Source organism: Rissa tridactyla, chromosome 2, assembly GCF_028500815.1.
Source record: "Rissa tridactyla isolate bRisTri1 chromosome 2, bRisTri1.patW.cur.20221130, whole genome shotgun sequence".
NCBI lineage: Eukaryota > Metazoa > Chordata > Aves > Charadriiformes > Laridae > Rissa > Rissa tridactyla.
In genome coordinates, this window is record NC_071467.1 from 115,616,410 (window position 1) to 115,638,364 (window position 21,955).

Genomic DNA, 21,955 nt, shown 5'->3' on the forward strand with positions numbered 1-21,955 from the left:
ATTGGACTAACAATCAATTATCTGATCACCACCTATGAAACTCCAGTTGCAAGAGTTCATTTATTTTGCTCCAGGGCATTATTTATTTCCTAAGGAAAAGTCCAGATCAGTTAAAGAGCTAAGATTCATATCCTGACTGCACTGCGTGAGCTGCAGAGGACAGACTTCTCCAGTGACTCCTGACAAAGAAAAACTCATCCATTACATGGTCAAAAGAGGGTTACGCATGTGATGCTGGTCTGACTTGCTGTGGAAGGGTACAGAGGAAACATTTGGTCTTGCATGGATAAGGGTTATTCTCAGCTAAAGTTCCCCTCAGCAGGGCAACAGCTGGTGCGTGGGAAAGTACAAAGCAGGGAATAGAGTTTGGAAGGCAAATCTACTTAGGATCTAGAAAGGTTAGCTTTTTATTCTGGAAATACCTGCCCTGGAGGGCAAGTTCTCACAGAGAGCGGGAAGATTTTTTTCTATTGGGTTCATGCAAATTTGTGCTGAACAAGCATTTTGGGATTCTTCCCAAATGAGCTGCCTATACCTAATTAGAAAGGAAGAGTAAGAGAACCACTGCAAGAAAAGACCTTGGAAAAGCATCCTTGTCAAAGGAGAACAGGTTGGCCATCATAAGGCCATGGGTTACAACTACTGGTGATACCCTAAATAATTCCCCACATGCCTTCAGCTTTACCCGCATACTTCTCAAAGGAGGAGAGGAAATTTTGTGCAAGGGGCACCGACTGTGAGTGTGAGTGACAGCCAGGGACCAGCGCTGCCGGCAGCGGGAGGACAGATGTGCCATGCATGGTGCAGCAGGGTTGTGGTTGAACACACAGCGATGGCTGCTTACCATGACCAGGAACTGCCAAGCGCTGCTGAGGTCCTGCTCTCAAGCTTTTCTCTAGGCTCTGCCATTGCAAAAACCTCAGCCGATACGTTTTACAGGTCCACAGCCCTGGGTCCTGCCTGGCTGAATGCTGAGGCATGGGGAGAAAGCAGGGACTGTTTCTGCACCCTGCTGTTAAGTGTTGACCCTGGCCTTAAGAAATGTGGCCCATACCCCAGCACAGAAGGACCACCCTGATTTTCCTGCTACAAGGACTCTACCCAGTTGTGGAGGTGAGGGGATGTCCCAGATAGATACGCTTAGGCAGTCCCAAAGGTTTAACAACTGTTTAACAGCTCTGATGAACAGCACTTCCTAAATTCAGACACATTTTCCTATAGGAAAAGAAGATCTCACAACGTCAATGAAAAAAAAAAAAGAAAAAAAAGCCAGCCACAGGGTTCTGGGAGGGTGGTTTAAGTTTATGCGATGGGTGCCCTGCTCATGAGATAGCCAGTTGCTGAGTGCACCTGAGATGAGCTCAGCTTGCAGACTTGGGTGCAAACTTCAGGCTAGAGCATTTGGTTTTGGCAGGGTGACACCAGCGTGCTCCCACCCGCTGCTCCATTCTCCCTTTTGGACAATATCCTTCCATCTCAGTGACGATAAAGCCCGTATGGTGTCCTGCTTTTATGAGGTCTCCTTTGCAAACAGTCATATCTGGGAGGCAGGATCTGTCGATCCCCTCAGCATTCGGCACGAAGAAGGCTGAAAATACTGCCCATTTGCCCTCTTTCAGAAGGAATAACTGCTTTTGTTCTGTAGGCTTTGAGGATTGTTTAAAAAAAAAAAAGAAAGATATAGAAATATTATTTTTTTTAAAAAAATGTTCCAAATGGAAAGAAAAATCCGGTGTATCACAAACACATTACCACTTTGTTTCTGATCAAAATGGTTAGCAAGGACAAATGGTTCTGTCTGACGATGATCTGACATCAGTCTCACCTGCAGCCCAGCCTGAGGACGTAACCGCCAGCTTCACACCAACTGGGTCTGAGGGCTCCGAGGTAAAGTTCAGCACAAGTTTATATTTAACTGGCAGGAGCTACAGGAACTCAACATGGAGGAAAAAGAGTATGCTTCCCCAAGTCGTAGTATTAAAGCATTTGGCAAAAAATAAAATATCCCTCGAGTGATGGCACCTTACTGAACAGCGGGCATGCCAGCTTGGAATATTAAAGCAGCATATATTTGCATTTAAAGCAACCATTACCAACATTTTTTAACTGGAGATAAAATTTAGCATGTCATTATAATTGATTTAGGCAGTGATCAAAACAAATTAATTAACTGTGATATTCAAGGGTCAAAAATGTATGGTGAACAATATAAAGGGATAAGGAGGAATAAGAATAAGCAGCAAGGAACACAGGCTTTTAAGTTATTTTTTAATATATATGTCATATTAATATATGTGTTTAATATATGTTTAATTCACTGTGTCTGTAGTCTTATAAAAATCTGGATACATCACAATAGATGAGAGATGCTAGGAAGGAGCCAAGACAGTTTCCTGTTTTCTTCCCCCAGGCAACTGCCGTCCCCCAAACCAAACATGCATCGTGCATTTGCCATAGTTACATTGTACGTTACCAGCTGCTGTCATTTCTGCTATAAAATAAGTCAAGACTCAGATGAGGGAAATGGCTTAAAATGGAGTACGATGCATGAAAAATTTCCAGGGAGGTAAGATTCATCAATCCCTTTCTGCTGGGCAGGAGAGGAGTAAAACCTTTCTTGCTCTCAGCAGCAGAGCATGAGAAGCACACACTTCAGGCAGCTACAGAAATATCGCTCTCAGAAAGCAGAAAAGAAGGGAGGAAAGGTTGAATTGCCCCCTGTGTGTAGCAAATGTTCTCTCTGAAATGTTAAGGATGAGATCTCCTCCTGCTGCAGAAGTTGCTTCAGCCAGGACTCCAGGGTGTCTTGTGGAGGACCGGCAGCTGAAACACCCATCCAGGAGAAAACACTCTTGGTTTCTTGGTTGACACCTCAATCCCTGGTTGACACCAACATGTCGAATCTGCTGCCAGAGGCCATACAGCCCATACCACCTCTTTTGCTGCAACTCAGCTAGCAGGCAGCCTCCTCTCTTTCCCATGGCATGAAAACCCCACTGAGGAATGGGCTCCCAAGGCTCCAACTGATGGACAAACTCACAGCCGGTGCCTGGAGGGTGTGTGGAGGTCCTGGGCAGCAGCCAGCCCCATCCACCTGAATCCATGCAGCCCTGCTGGCTGGCAATACACAAGATATGCCATGGATGGGGTCAGGGAGGTCACTGGGATTTCATTCACTGCCACTTTTCAATGCTCTCCACGGAGCCCATGTGTTCCCAGTAATGAATTTTTTGCAAACTGATCTATTTCTTATCATAAACAAATGCACAAACCAACTTTAATTGTCTCTCATTTATCATCGTTGTTAGCCAGCTCTTTCCCAGGGGAGCAGATATTTAGAAAACACTCCAACAGTTTCCCTTCCAACATGTTTTCATCATCCTTTTATGGGGAGTATGCATACCAAGGTACCAAAACGCTGCAGAGCGTGTTAAACAGCACTGTCAAAACTGGGATTTGTTCTACAATTCCCACATTTTGTCCTGTAGAGGCTGTAGAGGGAATCTTTATGATCGCACCGGACAGCCAAACCAAACTATATGTGCTCTGGACGCAAAACAGGGGCCTTCCTTGCAAGCCCAGATCTAAAACACGCAAGGTCTGACTTGGTCCTTTCTCCTCCCAGGGCAATTACTCCGACTTCTGCTCGGTTTACGCCACTTGTTTCTATTGGCCTTGGACCCTGTGTGTTCTGCCTGAAACATTTTGCTTCACTTTCTCCAGCTTGCCTCTGCAGTACACTGTCAGCATCCACGAGCCGCGCTTCCTCTTCCTCACACCTTTCTCTGCCAGCCTCCCGCCCCCAAATGCCGCTGTGCCCGTGGGTCGCCCCACACTTGTTTTCAGGAGCCCTGCCTGGGGCAGCTTCTGCATGGGTAAGACACAGCTGTACGCAGCATCCTGCAAACCCCATGCCACCCTGTTTTCTTTGGGTTTATTTGGTGGAAAGCTGGGGTTGTGGGGTTTGTTTTTTTGGGGTTGTTTGGTTGGGTTTTCCTTTTTGGCATCTTATTTTCTGCCAATGACAAGGAGAAGGGAAAACTGTGAGAAACAAGCGAAAGAGGAAGAACTAGTGCCCAAACTGTGTCTTCTGCTATCACTCATCTACAGGCTTTTTCTCCAGGGCTCAGTTCTGACTGCAGCAGAAACAACTCACATTTCAGTAGATTCTACCTGTTTCCAAAAAGAAAGGCTAAAAGGAGGGCATCTTGCTCCCCAGGACCTAGCCTGCCTCCCAAATGCTTGCTTTATGGTCTGTGGTCTCAAAAGAAGGAAATGAGTCCCATCCAGAAGGTCTACCTTTGGCTGGCAGCCTGCTCGTACTGCAGAAGTACTCCCGCCCCCAAGTTTGGTTCTACCTCACCTCCCCGGGAAGCAGTTCACATTTTCATTGAAAGAGAGAGAGGAAAGAGAGAACTAGTGGGAGTATTTTTATTTTCTGAAACCCCAAAGGGTTGGTTTTTTTCACAGCCAGGATTGTTCGGCTCCTACTTTGTCAAAGAGCAGGCTGGCAGCAGTAATCTCCATGAGGGACATTGCTTTTGCTTTTTACAAAGTCGGTGAAAGAACTGACAGAGGGGACAGGAACCAGCATGAGTATTTGTGGCAATGAAGCTTACTTTGGCAAGATAAAATAACATCAGCATAAATATGTACATTTTTGCTGACATAAGATGACTCCCAGCAAAATCCTACTATTGGAGATTAAGCTAAAGTCTGCAGCAACAAGGTCTCTAATAATCTGGAGCAGAAAAGTGATGGGGAGCCGAAGAGGCACTCTGAAAGGCAGAAAGAAGGGTACAAGCTCCTTCCAACACAGACCGTTTAAGATTGCCAGCAGCAGGACTCCAGTGCTGAAGTCGAGCCATTACTCTGGCCCTAACAAAATCAATTAAAGTGTTGCCATTTAACTGAACAGGCCAGCTGGCTTAAAACAAGCTAGAGACAGGCAGAGAATAATCTCTTGCAAGTCTGTCTGCTCCCAGGGCCAGAAGGGGAGTTTGGTAGGCAGTGCCTAAACCCCCTCACTTTATTTCAGCCCTTTTTGCTTGCTAGATGAATGCCCCGTATCACAGGACCTGGTGCAGAAAGTCCCTCCACCATGTGAGCTGATAAATCTTTTTTGACTAAAAAATATCCGGTTATCCTAAACCAGGTCTCTTGGATATCTATACCCACTGTCAGCGTTTTGGAGTGGTGCTGCAACCGGTCTTGGAGTACCTGCAGTTGATGTAGCTTAAACCACAAGGCATATTACAGCAGCTCTAGATACTGCACAGTTTTCAGCTACCTATGGTAAGCCTACACTTCTACCTGACTCAAAGGAGTCCCCAGCATTGATACCCACATGCTAAGGATGGAGGAGAACCTCTTGTTGGGCAAGAAACATGCAACGGGAGAGCCTACGCATGCACGTCTACCTGCAATTCCAGCCTTGGCCCAGGGCCACTGGTGGCAATTAGGGGCTTGCAGGACCCCATTGCTCTCATGGCCGTGCTGGCGATCCCCAGGAGCAGTGAGTGCCCCTTCCACGCTTCCCCAACAACATCACAGGTCTGCCCCTGAAATTTCCTACCAGCGGAGCAGCCCACTTTTCCCAAGTCCTCAGGGAGCCCCCGCAACGGAGCCGCCCTCGCCCAGGTTAGATGCTCTCCTCCTCCAGCTCCGCGCTGACAGCCTTGCACTCGGTGCGAACGGAGCAATATTTTTTATTAATAATTAGAGCCAAGTCCCCTAGAATAATCACAGACTGCTAACGGCTCCAGGTAGGTTGGCAAAAGAAATTAATTTGGGCTAATTTGTCAGAGACCAGGGAAGTATGTAATATAACGCACATATGATTTACTCGGCTTGCAGTGTCTCCATTATGTAGATAGTTTGCAAGGCCTCTGAAGCAGGGGCTTTTCCTTCCCTGAGACACACAATCTCACTAGGGCGACATCACAGAAACAGAACAAAATAAGCTATGGACTGAAAAAGCAGCTACACATTGATATCTGCCACCTTAAAGGCAATTAAAACCTGAACATTGTACTGCCTTATAAGGGCAAGTAACTCTATATTTATTTTACTCCCTTCGCCAGTACAAATATGATACTAATTCTGGGAAAATGGGCATCCAAAAGTCTAAATGAATAAACGAGGTACCTGAAAATCAATAGAGTTGAACAAAACAGTCATTAGTATTAAAGTCTTGTTCAAACACTTGGCAGGGGACTGAGCCAACATTTGCAGGCTCATATAACTGAAGTGATCAATCAAATTACAAACCAAAGAAGCAAATGTGAGGTAAACTGCATTTTATGCATCTGTGTCTCTGACTGTATATTATTTTTTTTTCACCCATAATTCATCTTCACTCAGACTGACTTGTCACAGAGTTACTGCGGGCAATTTATCAACCACTTGAGCATGAACTCTAAGTGCTGCTCTTCTCCTCCCATCTCCCACAGCCTCCTCACGCTCTCTCAGGGCACAAGGCAAGCTAAAAAGGAGGGCGCAGTTGGGGTAGAAAAATCATTTTGTCGGTAGAGTTCCTTTAGTCGTGGTAAGAAACAAATACACCTCGACAGAAAGGGATTTAAGTACCACTTGGAAGGGAGATGGTTTGCTTCAGCCACTCACTGAGAGGGACAGTCTCCAGGCCATGCAAATCAGAGTCCAAATTTTGTTTAAAAAACAAAACAAGAAAAACCCCCATCTTTGGTTGTTTGCCTTGCAGAAAATGCAGTCATTGGAACTGTTGCTGGAGGTGGAAGGAGTTACCAGCTTGGCGCCACACCTGCTCTGAGAGATGGGAAGAACTCACCAAAGATTTAACAGCAACCCCCTGTGTCACGGCCTGTCCTCTCTAGTTGATAGGCCGAGCATTTCACCACAGTTCTTCTAATTTCTGCACGGGACCCACCTTAGTTTAAATGGCCCCTCTCTCCAGACTCATTAGCCTAGCTCACTGTGCAGCCACGGAGAGTCCATCCCTCTCTCCAAGCGCAGTTCACTGCCTGCATCCTCTTTCACTCCGAGAGGCACCTTGCACTTCTGCCACCAGCAGAAGTCAGGGTGCAGGGTGGTTTCTACTTCTCTTTATTCCCCCACACAAGGAAGTAAGTCCATATGAAAATCCAACTCTCGGTCTGGCAGCACGGTGCACATGCAACCACCATTGCTACAGCTCCTGCTGTCCTCCTGGGTGACCTGCTACGCTGGGGGCTGGGAGAGCCTGACAGCCTTTGCTGTACTCTCACCTTTACCTTCAGAACTCCTAATTTAGAAAAAAAAAGAAAAAAGAAAGGTCCCACAGTCACTGACAGGGTCTCTGCTGCTCTTACAAGTGCAGGGGAGGGAAAAAAAGAATGCAATTACCAGGGCAGAAAGTGCTGGAGACTCAAAAACGTCTGTGGGGTGAGTAAAGACCTGGCAATTATTAAGCGAGAGCTTGCAATAGGGTAGCTCTGATGTACCTTGAGGAAAGGTGGAAGGACTAATGAACTTTTTTACCAGTTCAGACTCAGAATTTCTAAAGGAACCTGTTTGGTGAAGTTTGGGTAACATCCTGGTTGAGTCAAGTTAGTGTGGGCCCTTCTCTGCCGCTTGCCCTCATCCTCTTTCACCCCTGCCTGATTGCACACCCATACATCTCTATGTTGGCGTAGCATGGAGTGTAGTAGTCATATGGGGTATACACGTGCTATAAAACAAATGTTACTGCCATTCTTGGAAGGCAAGTGTTTCTCCAGGTCTTAATATTGTCAGAACTAAATCCATCTTGGAGATGAACCACAGCTCACCGAAGCCTGTAAAAAGGCTCTGACTAACAATGGCTGTTGGATGAGGCCCTACGTAAAACACCTTATGCAAACCTTTAGAAATCAAACGTATCTTTATCCACCCAGATGCGAGGAAAAAAATTCCCAAAAAATAGATGCCTAAGTGAATCACTTGCTTTCCAACACTGCCAAACAACCAACCATCACTCACAGGTTTTAGCGTGACCAGGGCTGCACGATGACTGGAAAAAAAAACCCAAACAATCCCACAACCAAAGAAATCCCAAAACACACTGTATCTATTTAGACACCTATGCAAATACGTATGTGTCTGAGTAGCAAAGGTCTAGGACATGCAATCAAGTTACCCTGGCGCAGCAAGTAACTGTACATCACAAAAGTGGTGGTACCTAAATATGTTTCCAGCCTGCGGCAAAAGATTATGCGCATTAGCTTAAACCTCTTGCACTGCAGACTAATCAAAGTCAAATTGCCCTGCGTTTGCAGCACGTAACTGGTGCCTACACAGGCTGCCACAGTAGATCAGGCAACGTGGGGATAACTTGTCATGCCATGGTAACACAGTGGCATAGATGAACCTCAGCTGAGCGTCTGCTTTGGGCTTATTGTGTTGCTTAACAACAAGGTCTGAAGAAAGTGAGATTTAATTTTCCCTGCTCTTCTTCTCTGACCCGGACTGGTACAAGAGAATTTTGCCCTGTAATTCCCACTCTCCAACAACTGTGTTGTTGATGCTCCGCACAGCTAACGCGTGTTATATACCTTTCATTCAAACAGACATTTTCTAAAAGTGTACACTCTCAAAATCTTGAAGTTTATTTCCCAGACAATGCATGTGCACTGGAAGCCTCCGTAGTGTTCTGTTCCAGCTTAAAAGACCTTCCACAATCTGAAGCTTTGAAAAAAGTGGAAAACCAACTCACCTTTGGAGGAGGGTAGAGATGACAAAGTGGTTGTCCTGGATCCTGTTTACACAGCTTCAAGGAATGGCAGACCACATCGGCATTCATTTCCTTGTCTATGCTGGAGGAAATGGTGCAAAACCAGAGACTATTATGTTCTTCTGTGTGCTTGAAAGTAGAAGCTATTTTCATGGGAAGCTAACTCTCCCCAACGCCAAACAATAACCTCAGCTCCCTTTACTGTGGCCCGTAAACACTGCTCAGTAAAGTGTTGGGTCCTAACGATTTTCTGCCACGGCATCCTATTCAGCATTTAAAATTGGATCCCAGAATGATGAAAAAGCACCGTGCTTTTTATGCAGCACCTGAATCAAATACGTTATGACTGTTCTGTTTTTTAATCAATCATAAGGCTGACAAAGATTTAAAGGTTAAAGTTAATGCATATGCAATTTGGCACATATGAATGTTCAATCATTAACTCAAGAAAATAACCAGAAATCCTTCAAAGATCCTTAACCTTTAATCACCAAGCACAAGTACTAGGATTGCTTCTTTCTTTTTTGGGACACACCTCTGAGCTACTCAGGAATTAAATTAAAATGTTTGATTATAGCACTTCTTAGTCCTGTAAGCACTTTGCAGTCCCTTGGCTAGTTTTAAAAATAAAAATAAAAACCCTAGGGAGGAAGAAAGTCTAGCAAAAGCTCAGTTAATTAAACTAAGAACTTTCAAAGAGGAATAAAATGACCTACATTTTATTTTATTAATCACTTACATTACTTAGTAGGCTTCCCCAAGAGTGTGTATTAAGGTCAGGGCTGAGAGCATGTACGGGCTGACAATTAGAAAGCCTGATTAAAGGTAGAAGGGAAAACAAGAGCCAAGTATTACAGTAGTATGACTCTGTAGAACCTGTCTCGCACACATGGGTTATTCGAATTCCTCCCTCAGCCAAATGAGCCGAATTTCAAAAAGTAATTACATCAGGTGGGCCTGATCTGAGATTCAAATGGAGTATGAAAATGGTTACCAGTGGCAGCCTGTATTTATTCACTCAGGAATAGCTATGCCAAACGCCAAACTAGAATCACTCTCAAGCATCTCTTCTTTAATAATAATGTGATTTTTAAGAATCAAACTCCTGCACTTCAACATGACAGCACATTCATACATGTAAGGAACAAAATAAGCAAAGACTTGAGAGGACACAGCAATACTTACAGTTCAGCTATGTGTGGTCCATAAAGTTCAGCAAGTACGTAACAGAAACCTTGCAGTTTTTCTAGAAAACATACATTTTTTTAAAGTAACTGAGCACAGTGAAACTGGTTTTATAACAGTCAAAATACAGCAGGAGTTGGTTCATTAAGACGAACACTGATTTATCTTCGGGGAAGGCGCATGAATCTGTCTCCTCAGTATAGCACCAGAGAATGGGAAAACCCGAAATTTTAACCTTGCCTAAAGCCCTTCTCTGGCTTTAGGGAAGCCACGTGATAAAGACTAAAAAGGATAACTAGCATTTGTTAAATGTTCTGAGTATGGCATCATGGAAAAGTTGAAAGAACTCATACACGCCGCAGCACTTTTCTAAGCTGTTTAAACAAACAGCTCAGTAGGTTTGCAAGAAGGAAGAAAACGAATACATAAATAAAAGTGCAGAAAGGGACGTAGGACTTGATGCTACTGCTAGAGCTGCCTCGGAGCTCCTGCGGGGGGAGGGGGGTTGCGTGAGTTAAGAGAATCTGTTTTGTGTAGAGCAGGAGTTGCGCAGGAGTAATTGCATTCAAACAAATATTTGACACTTTTTGTTTGGCTTCTTTTCACAATCTACAGCCATGTGCCTTTTCAGGATGCTGGCTCAGGTGGCTTTCTTTAATCGGGGTGAAACATGCCCTCCATGTCCTCTGGAAGACAGCTCATCAGAGATTTCTTTAAGGTACTGGTGTAAAAAAAAAGTGGTCCCCACACCATTTCACAACCACCGAGCAAAGACAGTTGTGGGAGAGACTGGGGGTTTGAATACAGGTAGGGCCTGATGGTAGCGCTGGTCTGATAGTTCCCACGAAGGAAAGTTGCCTGTTTCTTGGCCTGAACAGGTGAGAGCTGGTTAACCCTGCACATATCCTGCAAAGGAGGTCTCAGAGCTTGTTTCGGCAGGGATGGTGTTGTGAAAAGTCCTGAAGAGGCAGGTTCACACAAGTGCGGCAATGACAAACTTGCAGCTCCTGAAATTCCTGATAGATGTCGTTTTCTCTTGCACCTCCATTACCCAGACAGATAACTATCTGTCCTTGGGAAAAAAACATAGAGTGCCCTCACGTTTACCAAAGAAAAGCCTTAGAAACTCCCAGAGCGCCCGCTTCCCTCCAACTCTGGGCTGAATATTCAATTTTAACCAGCATCAGGCTGGACATGCAAAGGGCAGGGGTGGCTGCTGCATACACGGTGGGTAGTTTTGCTCCAGGGAGGGTAAAAATCCTCACAGCACAGACTCCATCAGTGGGCATGGGTATGCTCTCGCTCCCGCAGCTACTCTCCTGCCAGGACTGAAGGCACCCTGGCTGGCAACCTGTGCCCAAGAAAGGAGGACTGGGACCAGAAAGGCATAGCAGGGAATGAAAAAGATAATTTCTCCAACACCCTCCTACTCACATGGTGTTGCAGGCAGCTTCCGTAACTACGATAGCTGATTTTTCTTGTCCCATGCCAGGTGTTTTATTTCAATCAAGTTATTAGCTTCATTTCTTTGCCTCCTTTGCCACATAACTCCTCTCTATTGGCTTTTTAGAAGCAATCTGCAAGTTAAAAATTGGTCTCCTGGCTAGAATTAGATTTTATTCTTGTTCTCCTAAAAGGAAAGACATTGCAGACATCAATAACCCTGTGTTTGGTATCATTGCTGATTAAAACACCCTCTGATGAGGCTTGCCTGCGAGTCACCTGGCTCCCTATAGAAGCCCGCAGGAGAAGGTGTCTGGCTTCCCCAACACCTCCCTGGTGCATCGTGGGCGATGGTCTCCTTATGAGTTTCCCAAACCAGCTGGTTTCCATAACGTTTCTGGCCCTGTAGGAGCCAGCTGGCTGCCATAACCTGTACTGGTGGCTGCAGGGAGGGGAGGGTTTGGCTGGTCGTCAGCTCTGGGGACCTGATGTTGGGGGTCTGCTGGTCATGCTGGTTTCTAGGCGCCGATTTCCTTATGCATATAGGAAGCTTGACATGTAATTACTCCATGGCATAACAAGTGATGGGTGGTATAAAGAACAGCAATAACATAAAATTATCGTTGAGCGCAATAGAATCCTCTTGGAGGATACAGATTCCATCCAGGCTCTGTCTTCCAGCAAAACAGACCCAAGCCACGGGCACTGTTTGCAGGACTTGCCCTCCAAGCCAGCCTGCATTCATGCTGTCACAAAGCTCCAGCTCTGCTAACACACACAAGGAGACGATATTGCAGAGAGAAAGCTCCATTAGGAAGAAGCCGCGTAAGTCAGAAAAGAGGGTGAGAGAGAGAGAGAAAATGATGAATAACTTTGAGTGTTCAGGGGCAAGAGAAGAGCTTAAACCAAACTAAATGCTGGAAAATTTAAAGAAAATTTAGAGTATACCTGCTTTTGCCCTGCTTCAGGTAAAAGAAATCCCCTAAACTGCCCTATTCTTATGTGACAGAAGTCCAGAAGGTTTTCCTCTATAGCTTCCTAGTCCTAGAAACACAAATTCTGGCTGAAACCCAGAGGATAAATATTTGCAAGAAAGATGGTATTAATCATGTTGCCATTTCCACTTGAGCTCTAAGGTGTTTGCACAGCAGTGGCCGACACAGAAGCAGAGCATGACTCAGAGGCGGCGCTGGAGGCAGATGGTCTGAAAGCACGTTTTGGGTATCAGACACCTCTGTTTCATCAGGCAGACAGCCAGTATCCAGGTAAACATACATTCTTGCTAACAACATCTCGTGCACCGTAAATACTGCCCATTCCCCCACACCTGGCCTTTCTGTCTGCTCAAGAGCCTCCTTCACTCATGGTGTTACTGTTCTAATTTTCATAGGTTTATCGGCCATGTCGCTTGAATCACACACATTGCAAGTATTTCCACATAAATAAGGATTGTGTTTTGTGTTTTCTACATAGCCTATGGGATTGAGTGGGAGTGATGGGTACTGATTTCTTTTTTCTCTCTTTTTCTGTAAACATTTTTTGTTCTTGACATCATATAACTTCACTGAAGGCTTGATCCAACCACAACTTGATTGTAATTAAAATTATAGGAGGCCCTTAAAAAAACACACACGAGTTCTTATTGCCTTTTTGGCCCTAGGAAAAGCCCCATTGCCGTTAATTTGTTGCTGTTATTCTTGCAATCAATTGTAGGCACATGTATAATAATGAAATTGTTCCTTCAGGTGAAATGGCATGGCCCGCTTTAGTAGGTTTTTCCTCTTGAGCATCCAAAAATTCTTTATTGTTTCAAGCAGCAAGAGGAAGCTGTAGGTTCCTGCTGGGCTGCAGCATTCACCTCCTGGGAGAGGATAAATTGGGTTACACTGTAGCTCCCACACAATCCATAGGATTTTTCACTCCTTTCAAGTTCAGGGTCAGTTTCTTTCCATTAGGTGTATCCGTGCATCTCATAGAAGGTAACTGGATTATACAGATTTAACTAAAGGGATAATAGGATTTTATGTGTGTAAAGAATGGCAGCTGAAAAGAAATATCTTGACATGTCAGCGGAATAAGGTCCACTGAGTGAATCATGAACATGGAGCTAGCATGTCATATTTTAAAGAAGAAAATTGTATTTTAATAGCAGGATCAGTGCTTCTAATTGTAACTTCATGGTTATGTGCCTGTAATTTAAAACACTGAGGATATGACTTATGGAATAGAAATCAGATAAGCGTCATTCTATTGGTGAATGAATCCCAGCAATTACCTCCCTGCCCCATCCTGCATCGGGAAATCCTCTCTTGGAAAGGAGGGAATTAATATTCTACACACATCTTCTGTGAAACTAGGGTCTACAGAGCAAGATGGTTTCTCAGAGACACAATTCGTGAAGTCCTATATAAATGACTTTTTAATGAAGAATCCTAAGCCATCTTTTTACATTCATAACATTAAAAAGATACCATGAATGTAAAATCTAGTTACTTGAATAGTTATAGGGTTGGTCTGTGAGGCACAAAGCTATTCTGGCATTCAAACTGTTCTCTATTTAAGGATGTGCGTTCGGACAGCTAAGCTCCTTTGGGCAGATAAAATAAGGGGCAGAAAAAGGGGAGTCTACATATATTCATATGGAATAGCTCTCGCTTTTGAAATTTCTATCATCGGTTACATTTCAATAGCTTTTCTGTGCAGACCAAACGCTCACATCTTACACCTGTCAACCTCAGCTCCTCTTTGAGATTTTTACAATAGCGGCTTCCTATACCTGCTGAAAACATTTTCATCTTCACAGTTGCTATAAAGACCCATATCAACAAGAAAGAGGAGTGGCTGGGCATACAGCGAATCGATTCTTAAGCTGCTAACAAAGAGACAAAGTGAAGAGAAACAGAGGGAAGGGGTCGGCATGCATTGGTGCTCACACGCGTGTGGGCTTAATACAACCCCATTCACTCTAACTTTGGGACAAAATCCCAGCTCTGACGCCAAGTGAGCCGCGCCACTGCCTTCCCTGCAGATGGCACCTTGCTATCTCTCAGCTACGTTCATTTGAGATGCTACACCAGAAGTGGATAAAGCTTTTTCAGGCTCCACGTGTGAATTTTTAATTAACAGAGAAATACTGCAGTACCAGCATAACATATGGCGTATTATTTGGTACTTACCAGGTATGTAGTTGCAGAGTCTCTCCACGGCTGCCTTTACTGTACTGTTGTGCCACTGTGCAAGCTGTTCAATTACAGACACCACAAGCACGCACCCTTCAAACAAACAAACAAAAAGAGTGAATACGGTTATCTGTGAAGTGTGACGAAGCACCCCGTGCTACAGAAGTATTTCAGGCATCGTTGGGCATTTCATTTCTCAAGATGCTCCATGGCAGACGAGTGTTCAAGGGGAAAAAAAATAATCTGTGAATTTCTGTCTTTATTCAAAACCAGTAAGTTATCTCAGAGAGAATGGCGATGCCAGAGGAGTGCACAGAACAGCCTGGCTTTTACAGCACTAAGTGTTGCTCCTGAAAAAACGATTTTCTGTCCTTTCAAGGATGAAAATCCAGGAGCCGGGAGGACAGCCACCGTTACAACTGCCTGCTTGGCCACCTGCTCTCTCATTATTTCTCACAACAAAAAAGGCACAGGTCTGTACTTGATAGGACTTCTACATCCCTCCACACAAGCCACATAGAGAGCTACCAAAATTGAAAAACAAACGGGTGTGACTGCCTGCAGAAGAGACGTCACAATGGAGACGTATGTGCTGACCACCACAAAGCATCCGTGGCATTGTTTCTTCACAGACGGTCCTCAGAAGCCCAGCGGTGCTTGGCAGGCACAGGGCTGCTGGGCCCAGCTGCGCATTTGCTAAAGCCGAAATGTCTTCAGAGTTCATTCTGCCCTCCTTCTGTGGTTGGAAAGAAACCATTTCCGACAACCTACAAAGCTGGTGACTTGTCATGGCTAATCTGAGTATGAGCAAGGCTAAAGCCTAGTTGCTCCTTGGGCTAGCTGTGGCTGAGACCCAAGAGCTTGCATACCATAGTGAGGCGTTCCTTGAGATGTCCAGCATTTTTTCTGACATTTTTGGGATGAAGTAGGTTCCATGTGATCCCCACGTAACAATCATTCAAAATCCACGTGATGACCATAAGCGATTCATTTCAAGTCAAGTTTAAATTGCTACAGGCCGGCACTGTGCTCTCTCTTTCTGCAGTGGCTTCACCATTTTATAAACAAGCCGCGTTTGGTGATACGAAGTCTGACCAACATAGTCAGGTGGGTACCCCAGGCAGCCAGGAGACAAGGAGCCAGGATGCCAGTTCCCAGCAACATGAGTAAAGATTTCTCTTTGAAATCCCTGGAGCTGAACGCTGTTCCTCCCCTCTGCAAAAAATCTCAGCTCTCAGGACTTGCTCTGACACAGTCTAGAAATGGAGGTGAGCTCCAGCATTAGGATGGGCCTGCAGATCCAACTTTTTCCAAAGCTCAAGAACATTAACGTTCAAGTTTTCAGATTGGCACAGCTTTTCAAAGTGAGCTTTTAAATTCCTTCCAAGTACCCCTACCTATGTGCTATTAAATCAAAGTGCTGGTTTTCAACATAAATAACTTTGATGCTCCTATGGATCAAGTAGCAAGTCAAAGAGGAGGCAATACAATTGGAACTTGCTGTAAGACCAATATCTTTGAGTCTTCTATTACTTCTTCTACTCCAAATACAGTAATCCAGTGGAAATTAGAGTGAACTTGCCATCTCTTTTGCAGGGATAAAAGCCCACTTCTCCATACTTATTAAATAAAACGTTCACTCAAAGTCCTCTACAGAATGATTTATAAAGCTTGCTAAGAGCCATTACCTCCAGTCAGCCTAAAAGATTAGGAGAACAAATGGAGACAGATACAACCAAAAAAAAACCCTGAAGCAAGTTATTTCTTCTCCCTGCCCCTGTCCACATAGTCACAGGCTAGCCCATGGAATTAACAGTTAATTAAAACACAATAGCTCATAAAGAAAAAAAAAAAAAGTAGAATAATAAAGACCCAAACTAAAACCAAAGTGGACATCCGAGGTGGAGAGCAAAGCATGCTCAGGACTTGGGCTGGAAGAACAGCCCAGGTCCACCTAGTCCCTGTTTAACCCCTGGCAGGTGCCTTAGCACAGCCTTATCCCATGCCACGGCCGAGGCAATGCTTGTGCTTGTGCTAAGGACCAGTCTCCAGAGCACATTTGGATGAGGACATGCAGTCAAGGGAGGAGGAGTTGATGGGTGCAAGAGACTTCACTGTTTGAGTGCAAACCATGCCCTGCACTGGCCCCAGAGACAGAAAATCGACCCTGGCTTATTTTCAAGGGTAGCGTGGCCATAGCCACACTGGACTGACTCCATCACTCAGTGCTGAAATGGCAGTGCACATCCTTGGAACACTCTGGAAACGCACCTAAAAGGCATTTCATAACTTGGTTCTTACAAGGCCATATTATTAACACACATGAGCAACCCACAGACAACCAAAACTATGCTCCCCCTGCCTTCTATGTCTGTTTTATTCATGTGGATAGAGACTCAGAAAAATTAAATGACCAAAATGATGCTTTAACCACAAAACCACATATTTTTTCTGTGCCCTCCTTTCTCCTCTTAGCAAGGTCAGGCCTTCATCTAACAATCTTGCTGTCCAGAAGGCAGAAAGGCAAAAAAGGAGTTCAAGCAGAAAGACAGGAAGGAGCTAGTCCTTTGATATTTTCTAAAGGAGACAGCTTTTGTTGTTTTATCTCTCATTCCTTTGCACCAGGAGCTTGAGGAAGCTACAAATGAGGATGTGCCAGTGCTTAGCAGACATGGGTCCAGGAGTCCATGAGGGGTGAAGACAAGGAGGAGAGAAGGAAACTCAGAAGACACTGAGGTTAGCAATGTTAGCAGAGGAAAATGCTTCAGCGGGCAGAGGAGCTGGGAGAGCAGATAGTCCCCAAAACACAGGCTGAAGCAGAACTGAGCACAGGGACAAGTGGGCGATGGAGTGGACACCAATGCGGCTTGAGGAGTAGGACAGCCTGACCAGACCACGAAATTGCAAGCCTGGATGCAAAGTGAGGGAAAAGCCCCCGTTGTGAGCACAGGCATGAGCTTAGACACAGTGGGGGCAAGGTGAAAACTGGGTTGTCATGTTCCTGAGGCCCAGCAACCTGTCACACCAGGGAGCTGACAGTGTTGCTGACTGCAGCAGAGAGAAATGACGCTCATTTTGCCTGTGCTGTGTAACCCAGGGTGCACCTTCAGCCGGGGCCTGCCAGCACACTTCGCAGAGAGGACAGAGTCCTTCTCTCTTGGTCCCCAGCTCCCCTGTCCCCCTTTCCTGGCTGCTGGGCATCCCTGCCAAGCGGCAGGGGAACGGGGGCTCTAGCTGGGTCCAGCTTTCTAAGCTTTCTTTTCCCTTGCCTCTAGCACCCCCTCATCCTCCATGGGTACAGAAGGTGCCATGCAATGCCGCAATGAAGCTTGCAAAGTGCTGCCGGTGGCTGGTGGGAGTGAGACACTGCCTGCCTCACCCCACCACCAGCACCATGGGCTCATGCTTCCTGTGTCGTGGTGGGTCTGCTCCAGCCACGAGCAGAAATCAACCCCCGCAGTGTCTCTGCTTGCAGTTACGGCACCCTCGGGTGCCCAAAAGTTGGCTCCAGCGCTGCAAGGACAGAATTTATTTCAGTGCAAAAGCTGGCCTGACAAAAACATTGACGCAATAAGTCGACCCTCCCACTCACACCAGGAGAGACCAGCTCATGACGCAGCAGAGGAGGAAAAAGTTTGCCTGACACACCTCGGTGCACTGCTTTCACTCTGAAAGAGAGTTCTTCACCCCAGGGGCAGGCTCGGCAGCTTGCCTAATGGTTCATCTCAAGATGGGGGTGCAAAGAGGTCCCTCTCTCTCTCTGACTCAGCCGTTGCCCCCATGACTCTCATTTTCGTTATCACGGTGAGGTCTTCTCGCCTCCAGTAGAGGCGGTGCAGAGAAAGGGGCTTGTGGATAAACAAGTTCTCGAAATCCAAAAAGCTGGGCTGGGAATAAAAATACCCCTGGTGTTTCCATTTCCTCTGTTATACAAGAAGACAGTGTCCACTGAAGATATGAGTTTCTCTCTCATGTTTGTCAAAATACCACAGAGGGCGAGGGGAAAAAAAATAGCTATTTTGGTTCAGCTCTGTTGAATAGAAACAGAATTCTTAATCACAAACACAGTCACGCAGGTAACCCTACTCATGGAGTGGTGTCCCAGCAAATAAATGGAAAATTTTCATGTTGATTAAGTCAGACACTTTTGTGTCTATCGAACCAGGCCCAAAGGCAGATTTTCTTCATGTGAGAATTAACGGAGACATCTCTGAGTTTGTGCAGTGCTTAATGCAGTACCCTGGGCTACTAGATGTTATATGAATATAAATAGCAATAATAATAGCCTGACTACTTGGGAAAAACCCACAGAGCTGAACTTCAAAGTATTTGTTCTCATAAACTAGTCTTTACTATCAGAGAGAGGACGCTTCTGGTCACGCTATTATACCCTCCCCGCCTTGGGCACCTGCAGACCACACCTTGGTTATTCAAAATGCTCCCTGAGAAATGCACTTATTCCAGATAAAATGCTATGCTTCACGGGACAAGCCCATAAAGAAAGTCTTGACTGATTTTCAGAGGGGTCTGAAGTTCCAATTGGGACGTCCTCAGCCTCAGTCACCGCAGCTGAAGTCTCTGGACCCGAATCTGGGGAATCTTTCTACCTTCTGGTGGGAAAGGTGCTCCCCAGGAACATGTGCCACCAACAGGTGCCACCAGATGATCTCCCCTCTGTTTCCCCCATCTACCCAGGCTTTTATCAGGTGCCCTTGATCCACCGCTCTTTACTCCTCATGGTCTGCTGGCACCTCTTAGTGCTCTGCCATGGGCCACGCCCCAGGGGATGGCCACTTATGTCTGGGCTCTGCTCGCCTCAAAGCCTTTCATTCAGACTGGTGTCATCAGAAGCAGCTCTTGGGATGGAGATTGTAAATTACTCAGGAAAAGGGTGGAACCCTGGGAGGAGGGAGAAGGAATGTTTAAGGGGATTTGCTGTAGTCCAGGATGTATAACCCACCCAGGCTCCCCGTTTTTTTGGATAAAAATATGCTCCCCCCAGTAAGTCAGATTGGTCTTCTAGGAGAAGCTTTCTCCTGTGTTGGGCTATAGGTAGAACCTCAAGAGGCTAGCGCCTATAAATTACAGTTAACTCAGACTATTCTCACTCTTAAAAACCCGCTCCCTTTTTGATCACATATATCATCTTCCTCTGGATTTAGTGGCAGAAAAAGAATTCATGCAACATAGGAAGCCATTACTCTCTAATAAAATCAATAGAAATCTCCCTGCACACCAAATATTATAGAATCACAGAATGGTTTGGGTTGAAAGACACCTTAAAGATCATCTAGTTCCAGCCCCCCTGCCACGGGCAGGGACACCTCCCACTAGCCCAGGTTGCTCAAAGCCCCATCCAGCCTGGCCTTGAACACTTCCAGGGATGGGGCATCCACAACTTCTCTGGGCAACCTCTTCCACTGTCTCACCACCCTCACAGTAAAGAATGTCTTTCTAATACCTAATCTAAATCTCCCCTCTCTCAGTTTAAAACCGTTACCTCTCATCCTATCACTACGCTTCCTGATAAAGAGTCCCTCCCCATCTTTCCTGTAGATCCCCTTCAGATACTGGAAGGCCGCTATACAGTCTCCCCAGAACCTTCTCTTCTTCAGGCTGAACAATCCCAGCTCTCTCAGCCTGTCCTCTGGCAGGAGAGGTGCTCCAGCCCTCTGATCATCTTTGTGGGCCTCCGCTGGACCTGCTCCAACAGATCCATGTCCTTCCTGTGCTGGGGGCTCCAGAGCTGGATGCAGTACTCCGGGTGGGGTCTCACCAGAGGAGAGTAGAGGGGCAGAATTGCCTCCCTCAACCCACTGGCCACTCTTCTTTTGATGCAGGGCAGGATGTGGTTGGCTTTCTGGGCTGCAAGCACACATTGACTGGTCATGTTGAGCTTCTCATCAACCAACGCCCCAAGTCCTTTTCCCAAGGGCTGCACTATCGAAAATGCTAACCAGATATCTTAGCCTTTAATGGATCTTAATTCTGATGGCTAAACATGGAGAATAATTATTTAACTAAAAAGGACAGGGGGAAATCAGCTGTTTGACTGTAGAAATCTCACTGCTTTAATTACTGTGTGTGAGAATATAAACCTTTTAATGTTCCGGCATCAGTAGTAAAGCACTTCCAGATCTGGACAGTCATTAGCAACTATTGCTTGCTTTTAATTTAGTAGATATTTAGATGCGATTTATTTCTCATCATGAGCTGGGCACATATAAGGCAATCTAGAGAGGCTTCATAATCAAAGGTTTAAAAAGCTCTAAATTATTAATAGTTGCACATGATTTTCTTTAGAAACAAGTTTCAAGAAATTGACTCTGCTGTCACACTTCAATAATAGGTTTCAGTGCCTTGACAGGCTGAAGGATGTTTTCTCTGGAAGAAATCCATTGGTATTATAATGCCTACCAGCCATTAGAAACTAGACTCTGGTGTTAATAAAATGCCTGTCTCTTTTAGCGATAGTTTGTCCCATCTGCTATTAATTTCTGAAGAGATAAGAGAAAACCATAACCATTTTGCTCACCAGCAGTAATCTGAAAACTCACACGTCAGGAAGTACTTCTCTCCATGTATTTGAAAAAAGCATGTAATAATAAAATGACATTTCCAATAAGCACAGAAAAAAAAATCGTACCCCAATAATAAAATCAGAGCTAGAGAAATTCATTTCTTAGCTGTGAAGCCTCTGGCAGTTTGAGCAGACTATTTGACTTAATCCACTTCTGCCGCACACGTTTGAAAGGCTCTATAATTAGAATTATACCTAGGGATGTCAAGAAGTGTCTGGATAGTGAAAGCTGCCTCTCTAAGTTTCAGATTTGCAGATATATTTGTCTGAGTAAAACTCTGTCAAATGGCACCTGGCGCATCCTCCTTTGCCAGCCTTTGCTCACACTCTTGGGTGCTGGAGACCTTTCTCGCCCCTCCAGCCATATCGCTGTTCCCCAGCCATAAATTAAACATACCCCCTGAAGCGAAAGGAGGAAATAAGCCAAAACAAAGCGGCCTTGGACACAAATAGCTCTCTGCAAACCCTGCCAGCCAGGCTGTGCTCACCCTGCTCGCTCCCGGTGGGGCAGGAACTGGAGCCTCCCTTGGCGAAGTGACAAACCTCTGCCTCAAATATCTATCATCTGCAGCAGGAAATACCCCTGTAAAAAAGAACCCATCTATCGCATTCCTGGTTTTATACAGAAGATGAAGGTTTTCCTAAAACACAGTCTTTGCTTCTTCCATTTACAGGCGATCACGGGCTGCAGTGCATCTCTGAAAGCCTACAAGTGAGGAGTCCCCCACAGCAAAGTGTATTGCAGACGATACTGCGACTCCTCGTGCAGGTGCCAGAGTAAAAAACACCTCTTGCTAAATTCATCTAATCCAATTCAACCTGAAACAAGACATTCCTGTT

The 21,955-nt window shown here is 45.3% G+C and overlaps 1 protein-coding gene across 2 annotated transcripts in view; it reads right to left on the reverse strand.

Moving 5' to 3' along the window:
• The window catches only part of AOAH (acyloxyacyl hydrolase), an 86,680-nt gene that overhangs the window by 55,526 nt on the left and 9,199 nt on the right, over positions 1-21,955 (reverse strand). For both annotated transcript variants that reach the window (XM_054192537.1, XM_054192536.1), the window contains exons 3-5: positions 14,533-14,628; positions 9,914-9,974; positions 8,711-8,810 (exon numbers count right to left, since the gene is read on the reverse strand). In XM_054192537.1, the coding sequence (XP_054048512.1) occupies positions 8,711-8,810; positions 9,914-9,974; positions 14,533-14,628 (257 nt within the window). The remainder of the gene's footprint in view (positions 1-8,710; positions 8,811-9,913; positions 9,975-14,532; positions 14,629-21,955) is intronic.